Raw genomic sequence first — 17090 nt, 5'->3', positions numbered from 1 at the left:
ATATGATATAAAAAAATAAATCTGGACGATATCCTGTCATGTCCTAAAGCCTATTAATTGAATGTAACAAATCTTGGAGGTAATATTTCTTAAGAATTAAATGTTGTTGTATTCAGGCATCAAAGTAAATATATCAAGGTTTTTTGCTTGATTCTTTTTTATTCTTGATTTTATTCTCAATTATTTGTTTTTATTTTTATTTTCTGCTTTAATAAAGTTAATAATAATAAAAAAGAGACCATAGACATGCTCCAAAGCCATCTGGCAACGTGTGCACCGACACGTTTAAAAAGCATAGTGTACAAAAATTTGTAAATCTCCGTCGGTCATCGTGTTGTGATCTTGTTTCGTTTTATATTTGTTGTGCCATCGTTTTGAAATTGTTTTCTTCATCTAGACATTCCATAGTTTAAAGGTATTGATATTGAATTATATTTTTATCTGTTGTATAAAATAATTTGATTATTTTTAACAAGGTAGTTTCGTATGGCTTGAATGTGCAAAATACTGGATTTAAGATCTTACAGAATCATTTACTCTAATATGGCCAGATTTTTCGTGCATTATTATTGAATTTTGTTGCTTTGAATGTTATCTTGAAATTTATTTGATTTTTATATAAGTTCAAATAGGACACTAGAATACCGGCCGATGAATTAATTTTGCATGTATTATTTCGCATTACTATAAATTGTTTCGATTAGGTAGTAAACGTTATAAATACCATTCCTTTTTTTTAAAAATTAATATATGAGAACGTAAAGAATAAAATTACCTATTTTTCTCACATGACACGCTATCTAATGCTAAACTATCCTCCCTAAACTATGCATAAAAATTCATATCCGCCACCGTTTCTGACAGTGTATGGCATTAAGCGTGCATAGAGCTTTTTCTAATTGTTTTCTAAAATAAAGAATGTGTATGATTGCAATTCTTACTATCGAAAATATTTTAACTATGTAAAATTCTATTTTGAAAAAATATTATGATCTGTATAACAAGATTATAAGATATATGGTTGCTTATAAAGGGTACATTAATATTCCTTAAGACAGAATAAGGTACTTTTTCATTAATTCCTAGTGTGAACTTAATCAACTTGGTAGTGATTCCTTATCTAATCTTAGTGACCTATTTTCTTAACAGTGAATGTTGCTATTAACAAAATAGTACTACCATTTTGTTAATCCTGCTAATGGAAAAAATATCCAATATCACTGAACTGTACAATGTTTTAAACCTCACATTTTACTATCAACTATTGAATATTTCTGATCTATAACAATATTATTGTGTTTGTACTATCTTCTTTTTCGTGAGTTTAACTCTACCAAGAACTTTTCAGAATGTAATTTAATATTTCAGTATTATTATTGAAGTTTAATCTTTTGATCTTGTACTTTAAAATCTAAGTCGTGAGTTATCTTAGATCCTGAAGAAAGATTCTGTATTTTGTTACAATAACTGTATGAAGTGATTTACAATTTGTTATTAAGAAATCTAAGAATTATAAAAATTCTTCTAATAGTTTGTAATTGTATTCATTATTTGTATAGAAATTGTTTAAAATTATGTTTTGTTTGTAATTATCGTTAATTTACTAGTATTGATATCGCTGGAAATTAAAATTTTTATTGCTTTCAGATGAAGCTCCTGTTAATTTTTGCTATCATAGTTGTTCTTGGCTCAACATATGCCGATGAATTGAGCCCACCACGTTTACTACTTCACAAACGATTGCTCAACAAATATTTAGTAGAAGGACGAGATGTCGTTGTTGATTATAATATTTATAATATTGGTGAAAGGTATTGAAGTAACATTTGAATCTCTGACTTTTATACAAATTTCTTTAAATGCTAGCATGTGTTCTTTTTTTTATCATTTTATTACTTTTAATATCTAATATAAAATTTTCAAATTTACATCCCTCTGATATAATTGGCGATTGATTTCGATAGATTAATACTAAAATCTAAATTACAATATAAAATATAGAGTATAGAATATAAAAAATTTATAAATTACATAAATAATGGGAATTGTCATGCCAGTTAAACTTTCAATGTTTAGTTCATGCAAATGTGCCTCAAAAGACTCAGATAAAAGTTGATATAAATATAATCTATCTTAAAATCCATAACTTTTATGTAATTATTAAAATTTTTTTATCTTTTTTTTTTCTAACTTTGAAATTCTTTTTTTTACCTTTGTTTCTTTATTTTTAAATATGTATATAATTTTTAAAAAATTAAATAATAATAAAATGTATTTCTGAATCATGATTAGTTATTTTTATTAAAGGTATATAAAAATTGCAAAACCTTTTGGCTTTATTTGCAAAAATGTAATTTTAATTAAATCTGAATGCATAAATATAATTCATAAGATAAACTAATGATTTAAAAAAATGCTGAAATAAAGATTGCTAGTTATAAAATGCTGAAATAGAAAGTCAATTTTTCTTTCATATTCTTCATAGATTTTTCAATACCATTTTGAATCTTCTAACTATCTTGATTGAATATTTCTTAATTTTTTTAATGTCATCTTTAATATGCATTGACTTCTTATTTTGCTAAACTGTTGTTTAAGGCATTGCTTATAGTAATATATGACTTCTATAATATTATAGATAAGTTCTGAATATTAATATTAAAACTAATAGCATTTTAAATTTTTAAATTACATTTTAAAATAAGATTTCTTAATAGATGAGAGATAATATTTCTGTTGAGGACTGTAAATAATTACTTTCATTTGTTGTGTATTAAGAGTTTAGGAAATGAAGCATTTTTGAAAGAATGTGTTCCTTGTCAATTGGTGTTTTCTCTTTTTGTGAATAAACCTTGTAAAATAATAATTACTTGGATTCTCTGTAGCAAATTATATTCCTGAGTTATTTTCTTTTTCTTTCACACACACACACATATATATATAGTCAAATGCTTCTATTACTCTTAATATAGCTTTTCCCCTTTAAATTATGAAATTATAAATATATATAGCAATTATTTCTCCCTTATTTGATCCTTTATTATTTTGGCAAATATTTATTATGTAAGTGGTGTAAATTATCATTATTTTGTACTTTTTATTATAGTTTTATTATCCTTTATGGTGTGTTTAAGAAATGAGTCTTTTGATATTATTATGCTTTTTTGTTGTTTTTTATTTATTTATTCTATTTTGTATAGTGCCGCTTACCGTGTTCAGCTAAGAGATGCAAGTTTTCCGTCCACCGATTTTGAAACAATCGTTGGATTCTTGAATATGAAATTAGATCGAATGGGACCGTATCCTTTAAAAAGATTTCACTGCAAATTTTCTGCAATAGCAATATATACTATTTTTCAAATTTTTTTTGTTTGTAAATACTCTTTATTTAAAATTTTGTAGAAATTTAATATTAACTGCTCTTTTTATGAATGTTATGAAAAAGCTTGTATTACATATGTGTATGTGTGCAATGATATTTTTAAATCTAAATTAAACCCTAATTCATTTCTAAACTTTTATCTTAATTCAGCCCATATTAATTTCATTCTAAAATGTTCTATTATTCCCTGATCCAGTTCCACCTTTTTTAAATAATGCTATTCAAGCTCTAAAAATGCTTAAATTAGCAATTCTCACACTCTGAATGAAAGGATAAAAATCTGTCAAGCTAAAGGAATTCTTTTAAAAGATACCTATATTTCTTTACCTAAATCGATACATGTAAAGAAATTCCTATCAGAATTTTGTGGTATAAAATCACCAGGAAAAATATTTCTGCCTCTTTTTCGCTCTTCTGCTTTTGTATAGCTTGTGAATGGCATCAGTTTTGTCCTTGCTTCTTGTACATAAATTATGTCTCCCAGGATGGAATAATGCGAAGTTTAAAAAAAATTCAAAGCGTCTTCTCTCTCTTTAGCCATGAAACTGCTAAAAAAATTTAGATGTCTTTCTCAACTAGCTGATTTTAATATGAACTACTATTTGCCTTTGAAACGGGAATAATTGGTTTGCCAGAATAATTGCTTCCTAAAATTTATATAAAATCTTTCTTATACTAAGCTGCTAGTTCTTCCATCAAAATATTTTGAAAATTTCTATGCACCTGCCCTATTTTTTTCAGTCAACTTGCTTTAAATTTGTGCTTTCAGCTAAAACCAGAAATAAATTCTTTATTTGATCCAGTAAATTCCTTGCTGAATTAAAACATGCTCATAGAAGATTATAATAGACATCATTCAACTTATAAATTTATTTTTGAATAGTATTCAATATATTTTATAATTTTTGTAATATCTTGGAGAATTTTTGCTTATTGATTCAATAAAAAAAAATTGGGGGCCTTACAATAAGTGAACAAGATTTCAACTTTAAAAAGTTATATATTTTATATACATCCAGTAATATTGTAATGAAAAGTAATGGTGTTTAGAAATTTTAAACCATAATTTTTTTTATCATTTCTTACATTTAAATTAAACCTTATCTGTAATTACTACAAAATTAAAGCAATATTAAAAATTTTATTAAAGTCCTGCTTAAGTAAGAAACTATTTAAAATGAAAAATAAACTACCACATATAAATCTTAATAACCATCACATCAATAATAACTATCATCAGTGAACTATCTAATAACTATCATCTATCACTTGACTATCATCAGTGAAGGAAAAACCAAAAGTAGAATAATTATAGTAATAATGAAGACAATTTGAATTTCATTACAATAAACAAAAATCGTATTGTAAAATATTTTTTTTAATTTTAAAACCAGAGAAAAATATTGTATGATATCTAAATTGTTATCATAGAAAAGGTAGCTTTTAGGATTCTCAGACAATTTAAAAACCATTTTTCTGCCAAAATATATTTTCAATTATCTAGAGAAAATGCAAAAATTTTGATAAATTTTTAATTGTTTAAATTTTTCAAAAAAATGCTGAAATGCAAGTTGTCGATCTTAAAAAAATATTTGTTCCTAAATGCCTCTTGTGTTCAGAGTTCTAGTTCCAGCAGTCTGTTTCGTAGAACATAAACAAATATAAATTTCAAAATAATTACTCAAAGGAGCATGTTTCCACCTCCCAATGTGTTTGTACCACATGATTAGCTTCCAATAATATGTTCTATAGATTACCAGCATGCTCAAACACACATTTTACTTTTTTATTGAGATTAACAAGCTTTATAAAAAGTTAAATTGCAAAAAAAAAAAAAAAAAAAAAAAAAAAAGAGGAAATTTAATTTTTAAAATTGAGCTGTTTTCCATGGATTTTATTGCAACATAATAGAAATGTGTGAATAAAATCTTATATAATTGAGTAAAAGTTTGTTCTGCATTTGTATATGCCGTGTTAATATCACAGTGAGCAAAATATCAGTTTAGAAAGTTTAAAATATATACACTTGTATATACATTCCTACTTTGTTCTATGTTCTACAAATAAATAATAAAAAAAAAGTACTAACTAATCTGTTGTATTTCATTTGCATAAGTTCCATATTAATATTGTGTGACAGACATTTAAACATATTTGATAGTTATACACTTAGAGCATGCACACACGCACAAATTTCATTATATGCATGCACATATGAAAAATCAAAAAAATGTGCTATAACTTAAACTTTTTTTTAATGAAAATTTATTTTTAAACAACCACGCTATTTTTTTAGCATTGTTATATTTCATAATTAAAATAATAAATTTTCTTTTCATATTAAAGTTAACTAGATTTTATTTTCCTTGACTTCCTTTTTAATAGCAATTCCAATGTTTCTCATACCGTTGTCCTGCGTCCTAAAAGGATTGGCCTCTTCAATTTCACTGCTGCTGAGGTTACATATCATCTGTCTGAAAATGGTCAAGAAGTTCAGGTCTGAATTATTGAATAATGTTGCTAGATAGTGTGTTAACTTTCATGTTTTTATTATTGACCTTTTGAAAGATTGCTCATTATTATTTCTAAATATAAAAGTATTAAATTACTTTTTATAATACTGTTAGATGTTTTTAACCCTCTCGATTCCAGCGGGGCGGTTTGAGAATTTACCCTATAATATCCACGTGGGTCGGTTTGGGGCGGCGGCTGTTAGCCGTTTTAGGGGAGATGGGTATTAAAAGAGGCTCCTCTACTGAACACTCCAGGAGGTCCTCGTTATCTTCAACAATCGCGGCTTTTTCACAGTAGTTTCCCCTGTGCCTTAGGGCGGTAGGGGTTGAGGAGGGATTCAGTAAATAGGTTGTTGGTGTACATTTTGTATTTTGAAAGGGTTTTTGTTTCTATTTTCACGTGTTGTTAGCTCAAAATTGGAAAGATTTTATGGCCATTTATAAAAGAAATTTTCCACTGAAGTTCTCTGGTAACGATGAATGATATATAACGATACCGACACGTTGTTTATTTTTCGGACAAGCATCAGAAGCCCTTTTCAGTAGTAAAACTATTGTAATGATATAAAGACAAACCATTGCATTGACACAGCGGCCTATTCACATCGCAGTTTTCTCACAAAATGGGTAGCGACAGTTGTTACTATGGAAGGAAGTCGTTTTACACTCCAAGCATCTTATTCTTTCATCAAAGGACTGTCGGAAATTCTGAGGCCGTGTAGAAACTACCGCTTTTAAATTAGAATTAAAAGACAAAAAAAAAAAAAAAAGATTGGGAATATTCTTTATCACTCTCTTTAAAGAGTGAGATAAGTTATATAAATACTGACTTCCTTTTTAGAATGCCATTCTGAAAATTTCTCTTCAGTTGTGAATTGCTTCTCTTTATTTTATGTACTGTGAATCGGGTGTTTGGATTATCAGAGTAATTTTTCTATTGAAACGATTATTATTTCTTCATTATGAGTAAAAGAAATCGTGAACACACTGAAGAAGAAATTAAAGCAATTTTACTTGATTCTGATGAAAGTGACAGTGATCTATCAGATGATGGTTGGCCAAAAAATGATACTTTAGCTGATCTCTCGTTTATTCTAAGCAAAGAAGCAGGAGATGAAACTAACGTCGGTCAGATGAACGAGAGAGATGAGGAGTCAAAAAATGTTATATAATGTACATATTATCAAAAATTTGCAAATCATTCCCTCGTGGGTAAATTTGTGGAAATTTAACATGAAGCTTTCGTTCAAAAATTTATCTTGTCTTAACAATACTATAGAAAACTTCACATAACATTTTAAAATCAGAAATTCAGCTTGAAAAATTCAACATGACAGTTCATACTAAAAAAGTAATATTTATGATTAATGTAATTTTAAATGTGTTAAATCTTCATATTTAGTTTATGAAGAATGTAATGTTTTAGTAAAATGTTCAGGCTGAAAACTGAAGGAATGTATTTTCGAAATATATTTCGCTGGGTAATTTTTCCCCTGAATTTTATTTCATAAATGTTTGTATTTCATTATTAAATGAAGTTTTAAAAATATGTTAACTCATCTATCGAAACAATTCAATAGATGAGATATATAAGATTTGACGTAATACATTCCCTTGGTTAGAAAAAAATTTTAATAGTTAGTTATATTTTAAAAGATTAGTAAAAAATGAGTGGCAAAATAAAGATATTTTTGGAATTTATATTTACCCTACATTCTTTTTCGATTATTTAATGTAAAAGCAAGAATGTGTAAGGTTTTGGGGGAAAAAATGTGAAAACTTCTTTAAAAAAATTTCTAAAACTTTTCTCTTAGTATCACTATTGTAAATGCAAAATAATATTTTATATTTAAAAATTCAATAAAGATAATCCTTTATATTGAAAAAAAAATGCTAAAGACAGTAAAAAAAAATCTTAGCTGAGTGTTGAAAGAACATATTATTTTCGAAACATCTTTCAAAAAGAGCAATAACATTTTTTTATCCAACGATTGTTTTTATTTTGGTATTAAATGAAGATTTAATACATTATCTTGTTTATCACTGAAAAGCATTCACATCTATACTATGTTAAAAAATTAACTAATTGCATTGATATATATATAATGTATGTTTCACATTACTATGCAAAAAAATTTTACATGGTAATATATGACATATTATTTAATTTTGGCAACAAAAAAATGTAAAAGCCTATTGAGAATCAAATGAAACATAAAAATGTTTTTGAAATTGCTAGTAAAGCAAGTTTTTATTTAAATGGTATGTAAGCCTAACAAAACTTACAAAAAAAAAAAAAAAAAAAAAAAAAACTATTTTCTAAATTATAGAATAAATTTCAAATTTTTTGTAAAAAAAAAATACCCCACAAAGATGATGAGCGAAACACTTCACACTAAAAAATATAAATACATTAGAATAAAACTCTTAAGCCGATGGAAAATGAATCTCGTTGTCGAAAACCGCAAGGCAATTATTCAAGGTAGAGCGTCGACAGTTTTATTACTTCAGAGTGCGGGGGGTAACTGCCCCTCAGCTAGGAAGAGTCCATGTCTTTCAGAGCCACGCTGAAAAAGTCTGGATGTTAAAGGGAGTGCCACTTGAAAAGTGCTTGGATGTTAAAGAGTTAAATAACCTATGTTCTTTGAAATTTAAATGTTAATTTTCTGTGTTTTATAATTTGACACTATTAAGCACAACATTGGTTTTATTAATTTATTTTTTCTTAGTACTGAAAGCATGAACAGAAGTAGTGTATGTAATTTAATACCTCATTTTAAGTCCCAAAAACCATAGGCATTTTGTAGGTCTACCACCCTATAGTTATGCCATTGTCTTCATAGTTATTGCTTATTTTTTATGTTTCTTTTTTCTTAAATTCTGTACTTTAACACATTGACTACCACACTAAATTTCTTACAGTGTAATTCATATAAGCCTGCCGGTCACTGATGATCTCCCACCACATTCATCATGTTAACTGATTAATATATGAACCTCCTCTTTGCAAGACATGTATATTTTATTTCTTGGCTAAACACCTTTGTTCTTTTTAGTTGTGGTGCAGAAGTCAATATACATTCTTAAACACTTTAATAGTTTTCAGGTTGTATATGCCTTGCAATGGATTATCCATAAGGGCTGCAGAACTTTCACATCCCTTTAATTTATTATTAACATTTTTTAAAAATCTAATTTACTTCCTTTTCCATTCTGAGTACTCGATACTCTTTGCTTACTTTTTAATTCTGAGAGTACAATGATGAACTAATAAAAAGTCCTAATAAGACAGGGATTAGATTGCAAGTAACTCATTAAAGACCTTTGTTCACCCAACTGACTAATTGTTTGAATCTGAAAGTAACTCTTTTTATTCAAAAGTGCTTGAGCTGCATTCAGACTTCCTTTGGCTTAGAATATGACAAATCGACTCTTCCACCTTTCATTCCCATTCAAAGTTTGTCTTCATTCTGTTTTTCCCTTATTAGCTGTTTATGAGCTTTGATTCTTGCTACTTGGTTTCTTTTGTTCAAGGTCATTTAAAAAAACATTTATGGATAATTTTCTTAAATATTTTTTAACTTATATTTTTATAAGGAGATACCAATTATTTTTATTACTACTTACTGAAAATGGTATTAATGGCAAATCAATTATTGCTTGTCTTATTTGATATTCATTTTTGAAGAAAGGTTTTCAAGTGAAATGGACAAAGATTGAAATGTGTGTGTGTGAATGAGTGATACTTTTATTTGCTGAATCAGTTATTAACCATACATATTCTATTGTTGAAACTATAAAAAATTATAGTATTTACTAGCTATTTAATATTTTGGAAATGCAACAAGCTTCATATTTGGCTTTGAAATTAATTTTATCCTACTAATAGGTAAAATAGTTTTAAGATTGCAGTCTCTTGGTAGATATTTTTTGCAGCACCACTAATTTCTGAATGACAAACTGCCTTTGTACATATCCATTAACAATATCTTAAATTAAAATGTCGTCAATTTAGATTTGTTTTTTCCTCTATTTTATTTTTGATGTATTATAAGATTTCAAGAATGTCTTTTTGATATTTTACTATATTTAAAAAAATAATATACAGGCAATATATTTTATTTATCCACATTCTTTGTTTTACCACTCGAGTTTTAATTAAGTAATACTGAGCATATGGCTTTTAAACAATTTTTTCTGTAATGCTAATTACCTAAAAGGAAGTTGATGTTTTACTCAAAAGTCACTTTGTAAAAATAGATGCTTGTGCTGCTAATATTTGGAGAAATTTCCTTTTGAAATTTTATAAGCTAAATGCATTCCCAAATTTTTTTTTTTTTTTTTTTCCTTTTTTTGTTTTGCTTTGTTAAATGTCCTTCTCGGTCATTTATTAACAAGTAACATTCTAAAGTTGCTAAGAGATGTACCTTTTCTTCAATCATAATTATATATATATAAGTTGCTATAATGATTCTTATATCTTAATTTTTTTTAAAAAAAAATATGTATAAAAAGTTTTGAAAAGAAAATTTTATCAGTTTTTGATTACTTCAGAATTAAAATTTATTTCTGTTATTTTTTGTTATTAATTTTTATTTTCTCTGTTGCTTTAGATAGAGCATTAGTTAAGAAGTGAAAATAAATTCTGTTTTCACCAGTTTAAAGTTACATATGATTGCAAGGGGAAAGGAGAAAGATCTCTTTGTGCATATGTGAACCTTTAAAAACTCTTAAGAGAATTTTCAAAATTTGTTCCATTTGATCACATAATGAAAAAATCTTTTAAAACTATTTATAAGTTATTTCTATTCCTCCTTTCAGAGTCTTAAGACAAATAATTTTTTACTCTATATCTTTTTAGGTCTGCTATTCAACTGAACCTGGTGAAGCTGTCATCATTCCTGCCAAAGACTTTGATAGAAAATTTTCACCACACACTGTAAGAAATCTTCTTTTTGTTTAAAGACATAATCTATATTAATATATTTGAGTATACTAATTTATGATTCTAATATAATTAGCTTGGTTTTCAGTAACATTTAATACTTATCAAAATGCAGAAAGTATTTTTATGCGCATTGCTCACGATTATATTTTTAAATTAGTGGAAGTGGTCTTCCTGAAATTTTCTTGCATATTGTGTAATAAAGATGTCCTTCTCCTCTTCGCTCACAAAAAATTGAGGGACTTTCAATGAGATAGTAAATACCATAAGTGCTCACATTTTTATTTTCATAGTACTTTATGACCATTTATAGTGAGTATAGGGTAGTTTATTGAAGAAAATCAAGTATTCTTTTTGAATGCTTTCTCAACTGATTAAAACCATATTTCACCCTATAATTTTAAAAACAAGAACATATACCAATTTCGGTGATCTAAGTATTTATATGCATGAAAATACACCAACTGACAGATAATCAAACCCATTGAAGGGCTGGTTTTAGAATTTAATACAATTCTGTACTTTATATACTGAAATTATGCAACAAATTTTGTCTCTCTCTCTCTCTTTGCATAGAACTCCACAAATTTGATGTAAAGACACCATTCCAAATGTAATTTGTTTAACTAATAGTTTTTTAATATTTTTGTCGCAGAGCACCTACAAACATAATCTCTGAGGTGTTTTTTGGAATTAGGTAGATATGAAACATGGAGATTTGTCAAAAACTCAAGGTTGAATTTTTTTAACGATTTAAGTACTTACTCTTTGTACACAAGAAAGTAATTAAATGAAGAAAAATGATTTAAATCTTTTGAGAAGTAAGTATTAGTGATCAAATTGTGAATGGCAAGTGTTAGTTTTTAATATTTAATGGTCCATAGTTCTTTTTTGAGAAATATAAATATTAAATTATAAATTAACTTTCCATTAAGCATAGGTAATCTCTCTGATCACTTAGATATGTATACTCAATTGGCTTATAGCTGTCTTCATAGACATAAAAATAATTTTGGGTGTTATAAAAATTCAAATATTGCAGTTTTGTTTTAAAGCATGCAATCTGAAAAATTGCAGATCACATTAGAAATATATATAATATCTATATTTAATAGAGAATTAAGTTGTGTTATGTTGCTAAGTGTTTTTCAATAGTTATTAAGGTGAACATTTTAAAAAGGAGGGAAAGAACACAATTGCAAAATTCTTTGTCAGTTAATAATTATTAAAAAAAATGTTAATGTTAATTACTGTCATACATCCTCAAGGATTTAACAAAGTTTCTTTGGATATTGTAGTTTGTATAATGTTAAAATTGAAATATGATTTCCTTTAAGTAGTAATCCTTGGATGTTTTTGATATTAAAAAAAAAAAAAATCCAGTGTCAGGCTTAAATCTGTGGAGTAGTCTTAAATGTCTGGTCTTTCCTTGATTTGTCAGCAGCAAAATGATTGTTTTTGAACTGCTTTAAAAAAAAAAATGTTTGTTAGCTGACAGCCCTGCTTAGGTAAAAATATTTTCTAATCGTGGATGGAATTATGCATGGAAGCCTTTTTATTAATTTTCAATCTACATTTAGTCTACTTTTGGGAATTTACATTTGTGTTAATTTTTATCTAATTACCATAAATCATATTATTAATTGAAAGTTTCACTGTGGGTATGGCATAAAATCTTTTCCGATTGTTGCTTTAAATGTTTTTGAATAGGGGTATTTTTATATTTATTGTTCCAAGTATTATTTCACATATAATTTAGAATGAAGATAATTTTATTATTTTTGATAAAATATTTTGTTTTATGAGGGTTTATTCTCTTCATCATTTTGCTGAATTCTAATTATTAAAATTTGCAGAATAAAGCTATTTACAGTTAAATATGTGTTAATATAAATTCAGCTCTACAGATGCTTAAAAATCTTTTTGATTCTCACATGTAAAATTAGTGGTGAATTTTTGATTTAAAATATTGAACAATAAATTTTGGTCACATGACTTTTGTACGTTGATGAACAGTTTTTAAATGGAATGATATATTTGTAATTACTATGATTCAAAGCATCTTATTTATTACGACAGCTTGTAGTTTGATTTTCGTAGATTGCCTTGTTCTGGTGTATAGTTTCTATATATATTTTTTACTTTCTGCTTTACAAAGTTTAAAGAAACTGTTGTAATCATAAAAAAAGTGAGGTTTTGACAAATCTGCACATTTTAGATCTCTCTGAGTTTGAGATAAGCAATTTTGGAAAATGTCTGAATGTCTGAAAAAATAAACTCTGAATGTCTGTAATAAAAACAAACAAACCATTTTAGACTAGATTGATGAAATTTAGCCTTTACACAATAAGGTCTTTACACAAAATTTTTAGATTTCTGTCAAATTTTGAGCAAAATCCATTCAGAGGAAATCTGTCCAACTGCTCTATTATACAATAACTACAAAATGAAAAGAGCTAGATGAATAAAATTTGGTTCACAAGTTTAACATATATAGTATAGACACCCTTCAAGTTTTGTATTAACTTTAATACCTGGCTGACCATCTGTCACCCTTTACTATCAAAAGCTGCTTGTAAATACAATTAGTGAAAAATGCAATGACTTAAATATATCAAATTTGGTATGCAATTTTGTGTGTACAATTGCATTTCTATGTCAAATTGTGATTCCAATCAGTTGGAAAAAATGTATCTAAAACGCAAATTTGATTTTTGTATACTATTAACCCATGTCAGGCATTAGTCACCAAAAAAACTAAATTCATATCAAGGGTTAATATTTCATAAATACCCTTATTAGAAAATGTATGAGAAAGTTTTGGGGTGACTACTCCCTTTTGGTTATAGCCAAATTTTACACATGCTTCTTTTGAACTGCATTTTATATATATAGGGTACATGAACTTTGTTACAGAAGTATTTTAGAACTAAGACTTTTTTTAATCACTGTTTTGTTAATTTTTCCTTTCAGACTGACTGGGCTGCCTTTGCTGTGATGACACTGCCTTCACTTGGCATCCCTTTCCTTCTGTGGTACAGAAGCAAGTCTAAATATGAAAACATTGTCAAGCAAAAGAAGCATTAGGGGCCTTTAATAAATTGACTTTTTTAACATTTTTTACTCATTATTGTCCATAATGCAATTAAAATTTCCTTTTCTCTTAAATATGCGAATTCAAATACTAAATTTTAACAGTTAAGTGTATTTTTACAGAAAGTAGTCTTCTAGAATCCCATAGAATATTAATTTTATCATCTGACTATTATATAGAATTGCATTTAATGCCAACAACTATCATTTTGCTCTATTAATATGCTATTCTTAAAACCTGACAAAATGTATAAAATAGAATTTGAAAGATTATTTAATACAAGTTATATGCTTGTCAGTGATTTAATGCATTATGCGACATTTAAAAATTCATGTTTTGGAAAAGCACTCTGTCTGTTTTGCACCACAACATTTGAATATCATCTTTCATATCCTGAAATTATGGAATGTTTAATTTTTGTACTTTATTAAAGTACTAAATTATATATTTTAATAAGTTACAGTATAATAATTTTCAAATGATGAAACTGACAGTTTTTAAACAGTGTTTGCATTTTAAGTATATTTTTGAAGAATCTTCAAAATTTTTGTCTGATATCATGTACTTGATTGTTTTTTCTGCAATTGATTTAAACTTCTAAAAGATTTAAAATGAAATACTCTGAAAAGAAATCTGCATCCATAATATTACTATTAAAAAAAATATTTAATGATTATTTTTTTAATCTTCTATTACTTAAGTAATTTTTAGGTTAAATATTAATATGTTAGTGTTATGATTATATAGTTTGAAGGCAAGATTTATTTAGAATGAATTTCTATCTTTGAATGTTAGACAGAAACCATTTAAAAATATATTTATTAAAAAAAGTTTATTTCTAAAAAAAAATAATAATAAAACACTAATAAAAAAGAAAAATTTGTAAAAGAAACACTGAAAATTACATCTTTTTTTTTTTTTTTTTAATAAAAGCACTCTACAGAAAAGACTATTTGACCTAGAGCTATTAAATAGTACACCAACGTGCTTTGAAGGATGAGAATATGAAACTTTGTGCCTCTTTCAAAATTTTATTAAAAATTAAACATTTGTGTGTTTTAAAATAACTTCGAAGAATTGTCACTCAAAAATAATTTTTATATCAACTTGAAATTTAAAAAAATATATTTCTAATGATATCTATATAGATGCCATGTAACATTAAAAACATTATAAAAAAGTGTTTATGTGCAATTTGCAATATTTTTCATTGCTGCAATGAAATTGAAATCATTTTATTATTTCTACATAATTTCCTTCCATTGTTGAAATTTTATCTTTTCTTATTCTTTGGTAATGAATTCTTGCTTTCTCATTTTATTTATTTATTTACTTATCATTATTTGCTATATTAATTAAGCTTTCATATAGTATTGCAAAAATTGTTTTTAAGCAAGATCTTTTTTAAAATTTAAAAAAAAAAAAAAAAAAAAAAACGAACTTAATAAACAAAAAATATTTTCCGATGATACATACAATTTTCAGTTTTTTTTTTTTTTCCATAATTTTCTCATCAATTTAAACATTTATCACAATGAATAATGAGGTTCTGGATACTTTAATAATAGAATTCTGCAGCCTTCAATTTTATCTTGTTATCTCCTGTTGATTTCATTTTAAGTGTGTCCTATTGCTATCCACCCAGAAATTTCAGATAACTGAAGAGGTAAGTAAGAGGCAGTAATTGCTAGGTGAAAGGGCTAAACTGCCTGGCTTATTATCAAATACCTCCCATCCAAAAGATTTAAACAGATTTTGAATCTGATTGTGTTAGCTTGAATTGTGGATATTTTTTAGGTATTTTCTAGATTTTGAACAATTCTATCACTATACTCTCATAATCTTCAACACTTCTGGCAATGATTATCACATCTTTCTTGTTTCTTGCTGCTAATAATTGGAGATTTGACTGTATTTTACAGTTGGCGAGGCACTCTGTTCTCTTTAACATTTTATTCTCATTAGATTCACAAATGATATTAATTTCTGCATGAGGAATTCTGAGTGTTTGTACACATACTCAATTTCATGCATGTGCACCATTTGAAACAGTATTATTAAATGAAGCTTAGTTGTTTATTCTCTCGACACTTCTGGTGTCTAAACCTCTTTTATATATTAAACAAGGTAAAAGGTTGCACTAACTGTTCTTTTTCTCTCTCTCACTCTCTACTTTTTTTCAATCTAGTTCATGCTTTTTGACATACACTTTTAATACGAGTAATATGTATCGTGCCATTTTAATATATGAATAACTGCAAATGCTTTATAATGAATAAATAAATGAAGCATTGCAAATGGCACTATACAGTTAGATAACAAATTTTTTTCTTATGATTTATTATGCAGTTTCTTGTGCACAAAAAGGTTTAAAGCTACTAAAATGATGCAACTTAAAATATGGATCTCAAATCCATCTATTAAAAAAAGAAAATATTGAAGGAAGCATGAACATTAGTTTAATTTCAACCAACATTCCTAGAGATCTAGCTGTTTACTAAAAGCAGCTGCTTATTAATAGCTAGGCATCTTTGGCAACCCATTGGATTAATGTTTCTTAGACATTTCAATTAAATATTTTGTGTTATTTGATTTTAATGGCTTTCTGAGTAAAATATTTAATTTCAAATTCAGACATACAGCTCATACTAATTTAGAAGCCTTAATACCATTTTGCTTAATATTATATACATTTTCCTTATATTCTGTTCTATGTCTTTGTGTATCCGGTAATGTTATAGGAAAGAACAGAAGTGTTTGAAATTGGACACAAAAAATATTTCACCATTTCTTAATTAACTTTAATACAGCAAAATTTTGAGTTACTTTAGTTCCAGTTTAATTTCAAAATGTTCTTGAACTTAGTTTATTTTTCCATGTTCAGTAAGTTTGAATCTTATCTTGATCATAAACAAATGAAAAAAGAAGGAAACAAAAAATAGCATTAAATATTAGTAGAGTTTTGAAAACAATTTGAGTTTCATTTCAGTAATGAAATATAATGCTGTGAAATATGCTTAAAATATTTTTTTTAAACTAGAAAGAAAATTATCAAAAAGAATTAGTATCATTGGAAATATATACATGCTTGTGTTAAGATGATGTAAAAATCATTTTTGTCCTGATATTTTTCAAAGTTAAACAAAACTTTGTTTT

The 17090-nt window shown here is 26.5% G+C and overlaps 1 protein-coding gene across 1 annotated transcript; it reads left to right on the top strand.

Moving 5' to 3' along the window:
* Positions 1-255: 255 nt before the first annotated feature.
* On the top strand, positions 256-13956 carry LOC129989106 (translocon-associated protein subunit beta-like). The gene is made up of 6 exons (XM_056097432.1): positions 256-415; positions 1648-1811; positions 3201-3299; positions 5768-5879; positions 10757-10834; positions 13814-13956. Exons 2-6 carry the CDS (start codon positions 1648-1650, stop codon positions 13925-13927), a joined length of 567 nt encoding a protein of 188 aa, XP_055953407.1. The 5' UTR covers positions 256-415; the 3' UTR covers positions 13928-13956.
* The last annotated feature ends 3134 nt before the right edge of the window (positions 13957-17090 follow it).

The sequence above is a fragment of the Argiope bruennichi genome, chromosome 10 (genome assembly GCF_947563725.1).
Source record: "Argiope bruennichi chromosome 10, qqArgBrue1.1, whole genome shotgun sequence".
NCBI lineage: Eukaryota > Metazoa > Arthropoda > Arachnida > Araneae > Araneidae > Argiope > Argiope bruennichi.
Note: the sequence above shows the minus strand (reverse complement) of the source record. Positions and strands in the feature narration are given on the sequence as shown.

Bases quoted from the DNA above. Each gene is read 5' to 3' on its own strand.
- LOC129989106 (XM_056097432.1), top strand. From the start codon at position 1,648: ATGAAGCTCCTGTTAATTTTTGCTATCATAGTTGTTCTTGGCTCAACA. The intron at 3,300-5,767 runs GTATCCTTTAAA...CCTTTTTAATAG, and splicing joins AAATTAGATCGAATGGGACC to CAATTCCAATGTTTCTCATA. The intron at 10,835-13,813 runs GTAAGAAATCTT...TTTTCCTTTCAG, and splicing joins GAAAATTTTCACCACACACT to ACTGACTGGGCTGCCTTTGC.